At 37.6% G+C, this 13359-nt stretch overlaps 1 protein-coding gene across 9 annotated transcripts in view; it reads right to left on the minus strand.

Moving 5' to 3' along the window:
- The window catches only part of RICTOR (RPTOR independent companion of MTOR complex 2), a 141424-nt gene that overhangs the window by 72575 nt on the left and 55490 nt on the right, over positions 1-13359 (minus strand). For all 9 annotated transcript variants that reach the window (XM_047731256.1, XM_047731250.1, XM_047731251.1 and 6 more), the window contains 2 exons: positions 10788-10852; positions 9834-9965 (listed from right to left, as the gene is read on the minus strand). In XM_047731256.1, coding sequence (XP_047587212.1) covers positions 9834-9965; positions 10788-10852 — 197 coding nt within the window. The remainder of the gene's footprint in view (positions 1-9833; positions 9966-10787; positions 10853-13359) is intronic.

Genomic DNA, 13359 nt, shown 5'->3' on the forward strand with positions numbered 1-13359 from the left:
CCTAGGGTCCTGGGATAGAGCCCCACATTGGGGTCCTTGCTCAATGGGGAGCCTGCTTCTTCCTCTGTCTGCTGTTCCCCCTACTTGTATGCTCTCTCTAACAAATAAATAATAAAATCTTAAAAAACAAAACAAAAACACTTCCTAAGAAAGAAAGCCCTATGCCCAGGCAGATTCACTGGTGAATTCTACTAACCATGTAGGAAAAAATAATAAAACCCATCTTACATACATTCTTCCAGAAAATATAAAAATAGGGTAACATTTCCCCAGTTGTTTTACAAAGAAAAAAAAAAAACAAAATCCTGATGCCACACCTAAACAAGGACATTAGAAGAAGGAAAAAATATAGGCCAATACCACCTCTCATGAACTTAGCTACAAAAATCTTCCAAAAACTATTAAGAAACTGAAGTCAGTTAATATTTAAAAAGGACAAAACACACAGTGAACATGTGTTTACTTCAGGAATGCAAACAAGGAATATAAAAAAATCCACAAAAAGCCTACAGCAAGTATCATAAGTAACAGCAAAATACTAAGTACTTTTAACCTGAGTTCAGGAGGAAAACAAAGTTGTCCACTATCACTATTTCTAATCACTGCAATATTAACCAGTGCAATAAGGCAAGCAAAAGAAAGATACAAGGACTGGAAAGGAAAAAATAAGAGTCGTCATTTGCAATTAATGCTACGTATACAGAAACTCTAAAACAATTAGAATTAAAAGTGAATCCAGCAAGATCAACAGTTTAGTATCCAAACCCACACCAAAACCAAAAACTCACAATTATTCAGCAAAAAAATATGAAAAAGAAAAATTTAGCTTACATTAATACTATCATAAAAAAATACCTTAGAATGGAACCAGAAAAGACCTCGATTAGCCAAAGGAATATTGAAAAAGAAAGCCAAAGTTGGTGGCATCACAATTCCGGATTTCAAGCTCTATTACAAAGCTGTCATCATCAAGACAGTATGGTACTGGCACAAAAACAGACACATAGATCAGTGGAACAGAATAGAGAGCCCAAAACAGACCCTCAACTCTATGGTCAACTAATCTTCGACAAAGCAGGAAAGAATGTCCAATGGAAAAAGCCTCTTCAACAAATGCTGATGGGTATATATATATACACACGATGGAGTACTATGCAGCCATCAAAAGAAATGAAATCTTGCTATTCGTGACGTGGATGGAACTAGAGGGTATTATGCTTAGCGAAATAAGTCAATCAGAGAAAGACAACTATCAAGTGATCTCCCTGATATGAGGAAGTGGAGATGCAACGTGGGGGGCTTGGGGGGTAGGAAAAGAATAAATGAAACAAGATGGGATCGGGAGGGAGCCAAACCATAAGAGACTCTTAATCTCGCGAACAAACGAGACATTGTTGGGGGGACGGGGGTCGGGAGAGGGTGGTGGGGTTATGGACACTGGGGGGCGTGTGTGCTGTGGTGAGTGCTGTGTAGTGTGTAAACCTGGTGATTTACAGACCTGTACCCCTGGGGCTAAAAATACATTATATGTTTATTTAAAAATTGAAAAATTAAAAAAAAATACCTTAGAATGAGCATAGCAAGTAATGTGCAAGGTCTCTGCATAAAAAACTACAAAATACTGTTGAAATTAAAGTTCCAAATAAATAAATACTTAGAATAGTCAATGTTATTAAGATATCAATTCAGCCCAAAATAATCCAGTGCTTCAATGCAATTACTACTAAAATCCTAGAATGTTTTAAGGAATTGGACAAGCTGATTCTAAAATTCATACGAAAATGTAGAACATAAAATAGCCAACAGTCTTAAGGAAGAAAAACTGGAAGACTTATACCAACAGATATTAACATTTACTATCAAGCTTCAGTCATTAAAATAGTCAGAAATGGGCAAGAATAGACAAACTAAAAAGAAAAGGGAATGCAAAAACAGATCCGTACTTACCAGGTACCTGGTTTACAACAGAACTGTCACTAAACTAGACACCAGAGGATAATCTTTTAAATAAATCCTGCTAAAATGTACTTCATTATCCATAAAAATAAAAATGAATTATGACCTGACACCTAATTAAACATATAGAGGAATAAAACCTTTTAGAAGAAAACAAAGAATAGTATCTTCCAAAGAGCCCAAGAGCATTAACTATAAAACCGGATTTTACTAATTGGGAAGAGAGAAAAGGCAAACAGACGGAGTTGGAGAAGACATTGTCAAAACATATACATGAAAGGAATCCTATCCAGAACATCAAGAACTCCTATATAATGAGATAGACAGATAATCCAATTTACAAATGAGCAAAAGATAAGGAGGATGTTCAAACAGCCAACAAACAAATGAAAGGTGCTTAATATCACTACTCATTAGGGAAATGCAAATTAAAACCACAATGAAACTCACAAAAATAATACAGCAGAAAGTCTACAATTAAAAATTAAAAGCAACGTTATGGGGAGCCAAGATGGCGGAGAAGTAGCAGGCTGAGACTACTTCGGGTAGTGGGAGATCTGCTAAATAGCTTATCTAAAGATTGCAAACACCTAGAAATCCAACGGGAGATTGAAGAGAAGAAGAACAGCAATTCTAGAAACAGAAAATCAACCACTATCTGAAAGGTAGGACTGGCGGAAAAGTGAATCCAAAGCGACTGGAAGATAGACCGCGGGGGGAGGGGCCGGCTCCCGACAAGCGGCGGAGCAACGGAGCACAAAATCGGGACTTTTAAAAGTCTGTTCCGCTGAGGGACATCGCTCCAGAGGCTTAACCAGGGTGAAGCCCACGCGGGGTCAGCGCGGCCTCAGGTCCCGCAGGGTCGCAGAAGGATCGGGGGTGTCTGAGTGTCGCAGAACGGGGAAGCCGGCTACAGAGACAGAGCCGAGGAGTGACTCTCAGCTCGGGGTTGCCTTGAACCGGTCGCAGGCTCGGTCAGCTCGGAGCGCGGCCGGAGGCCAGGGTGGCGGGAGTCATTGGGCGCTGTTCTATGAGGGCGCACTGAGGAGTGGGGCCCCGGGCTCTCGGCTCCTACGGGCCGGAGACCGGGAGGCCACCATCTTCATTCCCGCCCTCCAGACTATACGGAAAGCTCTCAGGGAACAAAAGCTCCCGAAACAAACCCAGCAAACCCAAGCGGATGACTCAGCCCGGCCCCGGGTAAGGGCGGTGCAACTCCGCCTGGGGCAAAGACGCTTGAGAATCACTACAACAGGCCCCTCCCCCAGAAGATCAACGGGAAACCAAGCCAGGACCAAGTTCACCTACCGAGGAGAGCAGTTTCAATACCAAGGAGAGCGGCGGAATTCCAGAGGAGAAGAAAGCAAAGCACGGAACTCATGGCTTTCTCCCCATGATTTTTTAGCCTTGCAGTTCATTTAATTTTTTTTTCTTTTCAATTTTTTATTTCTTTTTCTCTTTTTCTGCTAAATTTTTTTAACTTTTACCGTTTTCTTTTTTAACGTTTTTTAAATAGTTTATCAAATATACATATATTTTTTTCCTCTTTTTATATTTTTTCTTTATCGGCTTTCTTTTTTTAAATAGTTTATTTTTTTTTTCTTTCTTTTTGAACCCCTTTTTATCCCCTTTCCCCCCCTCACAATCTGGGATTTCTTCTGATTTGGCTAAAGCATATTTTCCTGGGGTTGTTGCCACCCTTTTAGTATTTTACTTGCTCCTTCATAAACTCTTATCTGGACAAAATGACAAGGCGGAAAAATTCACAACAAAAAAAAGACAAGAGGCAGTACCAAAGGCTAGGGACCTAATCAATACAGACATTGGTAATATGTCAGATATAGAGTTCAGAATGACGATTCTCAAGGTTCTAGCCGGGCTTGAAAAAGGCATGGAAGATATTAAAGCAACCCTCTCGGGAGATATAAAAGCCCTTTCTGGAGAAATAAGAGAACTAAAATATAAACAAGTTGAAATCAAAAAAGCTATTAATGAGGTGCAATCAAAAATGGAGGCTCTCACTGCTAGGATAAATTAGGCAGAAGAAAGAATTAGTGATATAGAAGACCAAATGACAGAGAATAAAGAAGCTGAGCAAAAGAGGGACAAACAGCTACTGGACCACGAGGGGAGAATTCGAGAGATAAGTGACACCATAAGACGAAACATTAGAATAACTGGGATTCCAGAAGAAGAAGGAAGAGAGAGGGGAACAGAAGGTATATTGGAGAGAATTATTGGAGAGAATTTCCCCAATATGGCAAAGGGAACAGGCATCAAAATCCAGGAGGTTCAGAGAACCCCCCTCAAAATCAGTAAGAATAGGTCCACGCCCCGTCACCTAATAGTAAAATTGAGAAGTCTTAGTGACAAAGAAAAGACCCTGAAAGCAGCCCGGGAAAAGAAGTCTGTAACGTACAATGGTAAAAATATTAGATTGGCAGCAGACTTATCCACAGAGACCTGGCAGGCCAGAAAGAGCTGGCATGATATATTCAGAGTACTAAACGAGAAAAACATGCAGCCAAGAATACTATATCCAGCTAGGCTATCATTGAAAATAGAAGGAGAGATTAAAAGCTTCCAGGACAAACAAAAACTGAAAGAATTTGCAAATACCAAACCAGCTCTACAGGAAATATTGAAAGGGGTCCTCTAAGCAAAGAGAGACCCTAAAAGTAGTAGATCAGAAAGAAACAGAGACAATATACAATAACAGTCACCTTACAGGTAATACAATGGCACTAAATTTATATCTCTCAATACTTACCCTGAATGTGAATGGGCTAAATGCCCCAATCAAAAGACACAGGGTATCAGAATGGATAAAAAAACAAAACCCATCTATATGTTGCCTACAAGAAACTCATCTTAAACCCGAAGACACCTCCGGGTTTAAAGTGAGGGGGTGGAAAAGAATTTACCATGCTAATGGACATCAGAAGAAAGCAGGAGTGGCAATCCTTCTATCAGATCAATTAGATTTTAAGCCAAAGACTATAATAAGAGATGAGGAAGGACACTATATCATACTCAAAGGAACTGTCCAACAAGAAGATCTAACAATTTTAAATATCTATGCCCCTAACGTGGGAGCAGCCAACTATATAAACCAATTAATAACAAAATCAAAGAAACACATCGACAAGAATACAATAATAGTAGGGGATTTTAACACTCCCCTCACTGAAATGGACAGATCATCCAAGCAAAAGATCAACAAGGAAATCAAGGCCTTAAATGACACACTGGACCAGATCGACATCACAGATATATTCAGAACATTTCATCCCAAAGCAACAGAATACACATTCTTCTCTAGTGCACATGGAACATTCTCCAGAATAGATCACATTCTTGGTCCTAAATCAAGTCTCAACCGGTATCAAAAGATTGGGATCATTCCCTGCATATTTTCAGACCACAATGCTCTAAAGCTAGAACTCAATCAAAAGAGGAAATTTGGAAAGAACCCAAATACATGGAGACTAAACAGCATCCTTCTAAAGAATGAATGGGTCAACCAGGAAATTAAAGAAGAATTGAAAAAATTCATGGAAACAAATGATAATGAAAACACAACGGTTCAGAATCTGTGGGACACAACAAAGGCAGTCCTGAGAGGAAAATATATAGCGGTACAAGCCTTTCTCAAGAAACAAGAAAGGTCTCAGGTACACAACCTAACCCTACACCTAAAGGAGCTGGAGAAAGAACAAGAAAGAAACCCTAAACCCAGCAGGAGAAGAGAAATCATAAAGATTAGAGCAGAAATCAATGAAATAGAAACCAAAAAAACAATAGAACAAATCAACGAAACTAGGAGCTGGTTCTTTGAAAGAATTAATAAGATTGATAAACCCCTGGCCAGACTTATCAAAAAGAAAAGAGAAAGGACCCAAATAAATAAAATCATGAATGAAAGAGGAGAGATCACAACGAACACCAAAGAAATACAGACAATTCTAAGAACATACTATGAGCAACTCTACGCCAACAAATTTGACAATCTGGAAGAAATGGATGCATTCCTAGAGACATATAAACTACCACAACTGAACCAGGAAGAAATAGAAAGCCTGAACAGACCCATAACCAGTAAGGAGATTGAAACAGTCATCAAAAATCTCCAAACAAACAAAAGCCCAGGGCCAGACGGCTTCCCGGGGGAATTCTACCAAACATTTAAAGAACAACTAATTCCTATTCTCCTGAAACTGTTCCAAAAAATAGAAATAGAAGGAAAACTTCCAAACTCATTTTATGAGGCCAGCATCACCTTGATCCCAAAACCAGACAAGGATCCCAACAAAAAAGAGAACTACAGACCAATATCCTTGATGAACACAGATGCAAAAATTCTCGCCAAAATACTAGCCAATAGGATTCAACAGTACGTTAAAAGGATTATTCACCACGACCAAGTGGGATTTATTCCAGGGCTGCAAGGTTGGTTCAACATCCGCAAATCAATCAATGTGATACAATACATTAATAAAAGAAAGAACAAGAACCATATGATACTCTCCATAGATGCTGACAAAGCATTTGACAAAGTACAGCATCCCTTCCTGATCAAAACTCTTCAAAGTGTAGGGATAGACGGCACATACCTCAATATTATCAAAGCCATCTATGAAAAACCCACCGCAAATATCATTCTCAATGGAGAAAAACTGAAAGCTTTTCCGCTAAGGTCAGGAACACGGCAGGGATGTCCGTTATCACCACTGCTATTCAACATAGTACTAGAAGTCCTAGCCTCAGCAATCAGACAACAAAAGGAAATTAAAGGCATCCAAATCGGCAAAGAAGAAGTCAAACTATCACTCTTCGCAAATGATATGATACTCTATGTGGAAAACCCAAAAGACTCCACTCCAAAACTGCTAGAACTTGTACAGGAATTCAGTAAAGTGTCAGGATATAAAATCAATGCACAGAAGTCAGTTGCATTTCTCTACACCAACAACAAGACAGAAGAAAGAGAAATTAAGGAGTCCATCCCATTTACAATTGCACCCAAAACTATAAGATACCTAGGAATAAACCTAACCAAAGAGACTAAAAATCTATACTCAGAAAACTATAAAGTACTCATGAAAGAAATTGAGGAAGACACAAAGAAATGGAAAAATGTTCCATGCTCCTGGATTAGAAGAATAAATATTGTGAAAATGTCTATGCTACCTAAAGCAATCTACACATTTAATGCAATTCCTATCAAAGTACCATCCATTTTTTTCAAAGACATGGAACAAATAATCCTAAAATTTATATGGAACCAGAAAAGACCTCGAATAGCCAAAGGAATATTGAAAAAGAAAGCCAAAGTTGGTGGCATCACAATTCCGGACTTCAAGCTCTATTACAAAGCTGTCATCATCAAGACAGCATGGTACTGGCACAAAAACAGACACATAGATCAATGGAACAGAATAGAGAGCCCAGAAATAGACCCTCGACTCTATGGTCAACTCATCTTCGACAAAGCAGGAAAGAATGTCCAATGGAAAAAAGACAGCCTCTTCAATAAATGGTGTTGGGAAAATTGGACAGCCACATGCAGAAAAATGAAATTGGATCATTTCCTTACACCACACACGAAAATAGACTCAAAATGGATGAAGGATCTCAATGTGAGAAAGGAATCCATCAAAATCCTCGAGGAGAACACAGGCAGCAACCTCTTCGACCTCAGCCGCAGCAACATCTTCCTAGGAACATCGCCAAAGGCAAGGGAAGCAAGGGCAAAAATGAACTATTGGGATTTTATCAAGATCAAAAGCTTTTGCACAGCAAAGGAAACAGTGAACAAAACCAAAAGACAACTGACAGAATGGGAGAAGATATTTGCAAATGACATATCAGATAAAGGGCTAGTGTCCAAAATCTATAAAGAACTTAGTAAACTCAACACCCAAAGAACAAATAATCCAATCAAGAAATGGGCAGAGGACATGAACAGACATTTCTGCAAAGAAGACATCCAGATGGCCAACAGACACATGAAAAAGTGCTCCATATCACTCGGCATCAGGGAAATACAAATCAAAACCACCATGAGATATCACCTCACACCAGTCAGAATGGCTAAAATGAACAAGTCAGGAAATGACAGATGTTGGCGAGGATGCGGAGAAAGGGGAACCCTCCTACACTGTTGGTGGGAATGCAAGCTGGTGCAACCACTCTGGAAAACGGCATGGAGGTTCCTTAAAATGTTGAAAATAGAACTACCCTATGACCCAGCAATTGCACTGCTGGGTATTTACCCTAAAGATACAAACGTAGTGATCCAAAGGGGCACGTGCACCTGAATGTTTATAGCAGCAATGTCTACAATAGCCAAACTATGGAAAGAACCTCGATGTCCATCAACAGACGAATGGATAAAGAAGATGTGGTATATATACACAATGGAATACTATGCAGCCATCAAAAGAAATGAAATCTTGCCATTTGCGACGACGTGGATGGAACTAGAGGGTATCATGCTTAGCGAATTAAGTCAATTGGAGAAAGACAACTATCATATGATCTCCCTGATATGAGGGAGAGGAGATGCAACATGGGGGGTTGAGGGGGTAGGAGAAGAGTAAATGAAACAAGATGGGATTGGGAGGGAGACAAACCATAAGTGACTCTTAATCTCACAAAACAAACTGAGGGTTGATGGGAGGAGGGGGTTGGGAGAAGTGGGTGGGGTTATGGATATTGGGGAGGGTATATGCTATGGTGAATGCTGTGAAGTGTGTAAACCTGGCGATTCGCAGACCTGTACCCCTGGACATAAAAATATATGTTTCTAAAGCTGTAAAAAAAAAAAAAAAAAAAAAAGAAAAAGAAAATAAGAAAAAAAAGAAAGGATGAATACCCAAGTTTTGTAGCAACATGGACGGGACTGGAAGAGATTATGCTGAGTGAAATAAGTCAAGCAGAGAGAGTCAATTATCATATGGTTTCACTTATTTGTGGAGCATAACAAATAACATGGAGGACAAGGGGAGATGGAGAGAAGGGAGTTGAGGGAAATTGGAAGGGGAGGTGAACCATGAGAGACTATGAACTCTGAAAAACAATCTGAGGGTTTTGAAGGGCCGGGGGGTGGGAGGTTGGGGGCACCAGGTGGTGGGTATTGTAGAGGGCACGGATTGCATGGAGCACTGGGTGTGGTGCAAAAATAATGAATACTGTTATGCTGAAAAAATAAAAAAATTAAATAAAAAAAAATTGGGTGAAAAAAAAAAAAGCAAATGCTGATGAGAATATAGAGACTGGAGCTCTCAAACGTTGTTGGCAGGAATATAAATCGGTATAATCATTATGGAAAACTGGCAGAATGTAGTAAAGCTAAACAGACATAAACCTATGACCCAGCAGTTTGTTCCACTCTCACATATATATATCTAAGAAAAATGAGTGCATATGTCTACCTATAAGAATGTTCAGGGCAGCTTTATCCACAAGAGCAAAAATCTGAAAGCAACTCAGAAAACCACCAACAGAATGGAATAAATTATAGTCTATTCATTACATGATATATTATATAGACTTTAAAAAAAAAACCAACACAGATACATCTGACAAATAACAGTAAGGAAAGAGTAACTATGTATTTTTCCAACATATGATGCTCAAGAACAGGAAATACTGGTTTACAATGAGAAAAGGCAGAATAATGTTTACTATTGGTTGGAGACACATGGGAACTTGACTGGGATGAAGAAAATATCTTATTCAGGATAATGGGATACTTGGTTGTATATATCTCTAAAAATTATCAGGCTTTACCCTAAAAATCTGTATACTTCGTGATATGTATGCTGAAACTTAATACATAATTTTAAAAACATAGACAGCTCTAGGAAAATTACCTTGCTATTAAATAGTCCACTTTCAGTTTTAGCACCTTCTGCAGAATACTGGAGTCTTGGATGAGATATCGAAGAGCTCGCAGCCCTGCTGCCCGCACTTCTTTTGCTTCATTCAATAAAGCTAACCGCAAACTGCATAAAAACAAAGAGTTTTGCTGCATGAATTCCAAATACACATAAAATTATGGTACCAAATTCTTCCTCAGTTAAAATAAGCAAAACTACTAGTGATTTTCTATCTACGTATATACATCATTCACTGTAAGCCATGGAACTTCACTAATACTGTTATTTTTTAATCTGTGGTGCCTTAGCATATTCTTACTCAAGAAAACGTTATTTTGTTCTACCTTCTGTACTTTATTTTCTATAAAGAATGGGAAATTAAATATGCCTTTTTCAAGGTGTATCACATATGTCTCTATAATCTACTTCCCTCTGCCTACCTACTTCCACTCCTCTCAGAAAATCATTGGTTTAAATCAATTAATACTTTCTCACAGTAGGCCCAGACAATATAAATTTTAATTCCCAAACACACCAAAAAGATGGCTATAAAATTAGAACATTATGTCTCTGTTGACAGACTTGAGAAAATAGTTTGCCATAAGCACACTTTGTCTCAAGTGAGGTCTAGAGATAATCATACAGGTTCTTCTTGTTCCTAGGAAAATTTAAGAACTTTTGTTCTGTGAATTTCATGTTTAATTTAGAAGTTTAAATTATAGAAATCCAGGTATTTCTCATCATTAGCTTTGATTCTTTAATTACAAAGCATCAGTAAGAACAACAGGATAACCAAAAATATTGACAATCTTGAATTTTTCTAATGTTCAAACAACTGTTTCTACAAAATCAAATATAATGTGTTATACTATCCTTTTAGTTTAAAATTACTAGAATTGAAATTACTAAAACCTAGAAAGGTGAGGGAGGGAATTAAACTATACTTACCAAATTATGATATCCTCATAGTTAAAACCCAATTTTTCTTCACTATGGCCAATATCACAAAGGAGCTGTCAGAAAAACAAAAGGATGTAAATATGTGTTAATTATTTTTATCTATTAATATTTACATTACTTTTTAGCCTGAAAAATGAGGCATTTTTCTTTAACAAAATTCTAGAAAATATATCTACTGTTCAAATACACATATTCCTATCACCTTATTTGTTTTTTATTTGACCTGCCAGTTTTAGATTTAACCCTCCTTTTTGCTTTCATTTGAAGCAACCAATTACTTTTTATTATTCTATTTTCCCCCTCAATAAGTTTACTATTTTAAGTGGTTACCATTGAGCTTACAACATGCACTATTAATTAATCACAGTCTAAAGAGAAACTATTACCATGTCCTCAACAATGCTAGACTCGACACTTGAACTTCATTACATGCCTCACCTTTCACTTTACTGATGTTTTTTCTTTCAAGCCCCATAATGTGTTACTGTTATTTTTATTTTCAGTTAATATTTAGTCAGTATCAATTTATATTTACCCACAAATTCACCTTTTCCATTATTCCTCATGTCAGTTGTATCTTAATGGGATATTCTTCCTTCTGTCTAGAGAATCCTCAGTTTCTTGATTTGTTTTATCGGTGTTTTCATTTATTTAATTTTTAGCCAAGGTTGCTGGTAACAGATTCTTTTGACTTTTGTTTGCCTGGAAATTTCTTTTTCTCTTCTGTTTTTAAAGGTTATCTTGCTGGATTTATAGGTTTTTAGGTTAGCTGCTATTTTCTGAAAAGCTTCAAAATGGTTCCCATTGTCTCTGTTGAAAAGTCTAATTATCAGTCTTACTATTGGCTCCTTTGAAGGTCAGATCATTTTTCTCAGACTCCTTTCAAGATTTTTTTCCCTTTATCTTTGGTTTTCAGCAATCTTACCATTCAGGTGTGATTTTCTTTTTATCTATCCTGCTTACGAAGAACAAATTCCCGGATCTCCGGGTTGATATATTTTATAGTTTTTAGAAAATTCTGTACATTATATCTTCAAAATTACTTCTGCCCAATTTCCTCTCTTCTCTCTTTCTGGTAATTCAAGTATCAGATCTTTTTGTGTATAATGCAAATCTCTAAAACCTCTTCTCTATTTACTCCTTTCTCTTTTATCTTAGTGCTCTGGCTGGACATTTTCGATTTATCGGTCTTCCAGTACGGCTAATCTTGAGTTTTCATTATAGATACTGTCTTTCCCTTCTTGCATTTTCATTTAACTACACAATTCCAGTAATAAAAAAAAAAATCTTCTTTTTCACCTACATTCTCCATAGATCCTCTATTTTCTTGACATATAAATCATATTTTAAATATTTAAAGTGCTTATTATCTAATGAATGTGAATGATGTAGACCATCTCTGGATCTGTTTTTCCTTTTGCTGTAGTCATGTAGTCCTGCCTTTTGGTGGATCCTATAATCTCTGTATATAAAAACTTGCAGAGATTCCTGATGTTATCTTTCTCCATTGAGGGTTTATCCTTCTCTTTGTTAGGTCACTGGACAATACTAAGTACAGACAAATTGCTGCTCTGGTAAGACTCAGTCTATCTCCCCTTTTTCCTTTTCCTCCTTGCTCCCCATGTTTCAACTGAAAGCTTGTTTGTTGTTGAGGGGATTATTCCCAAGAGGATGGCATACCTAATTTTTGTCTTAGGAAAACACTACAATCTCCACCTTTACTTTCAAATATTTTTTGTTTAGATTTTTAAGTGAACCATCTCAGATAGTTTCAGGATTCAACAAATGTGTAGAGACAACAATCTCCTTCTACTAGATCTCCCCTAGGTCTCCACCAAAAGGTCTGTGCTGTCTTTTTCTTTTTTTGTCTTTTAGTAACAGTACTCCTGGGCCTAAAGTCTGAGTCCTAGTTTTCTGCCCATAGTCTACACTAGCCAGTATCTCTTGGCAAAAGTTGTTGGAGAAGTAAAGTTCACCTCCACAAGACTGTCCCTTCTCCGAAGCTCTGGCTCCTACATTTCTTGTCCACTGAGCAGTTTCCTGCTACCTTCAAACAGTCTTTCTTGTTTTCATTAAGAATGCTGATATAATACTAGCGTTACTTCCCTCCCACCTGGATGACTATATACCACTTTAGTCTGAGTTTTGAAAAATAAGTTATATAAGTTTCTCAAGTTATTTAATGGGCCTAACTGAAATGGATGAAAGAGAAGACTGACCATTTAAGTAACCTGCAGAAGGGATTCCAAACGCTATTATTTGTCAGTATGAAGTTATGAACATGTTAACGAGATAGAATAAATCAACCAAAGGGCTCTTACATTTGTCTGTGCAAAGAACGGACCCAAGAATATATTTCAAAGGGCACAATAGTGCAGGGTTAAAAAAAAAAAAAAAAAGCTAATCCTATCCTATTGGTAGGCTCCTTACAAAATGTCCTATCCAGTTTCTTCTTTAGAAGCAAAAGAAAAAAGAAATGTTCCAAATAGAATAGGTAAGGGGATCAGAACAGAGTAGCTCTCAGATACTACAATATTTCATAGCAGAAAAGTAGACTATA

Source organism: Lutra lutra, chromosome 5 (assembly GCF_902655055.1).
Source record: "Lutra lutra chromosome 5, mLutLut1.2, whole genome shotgun sequence".
Taxonomy (NCBI): Eukaryota; Metazoa; Chordata; class Mammalia; order Carnivora; family Mustelidae; genus Lutra; species Lutra lutra.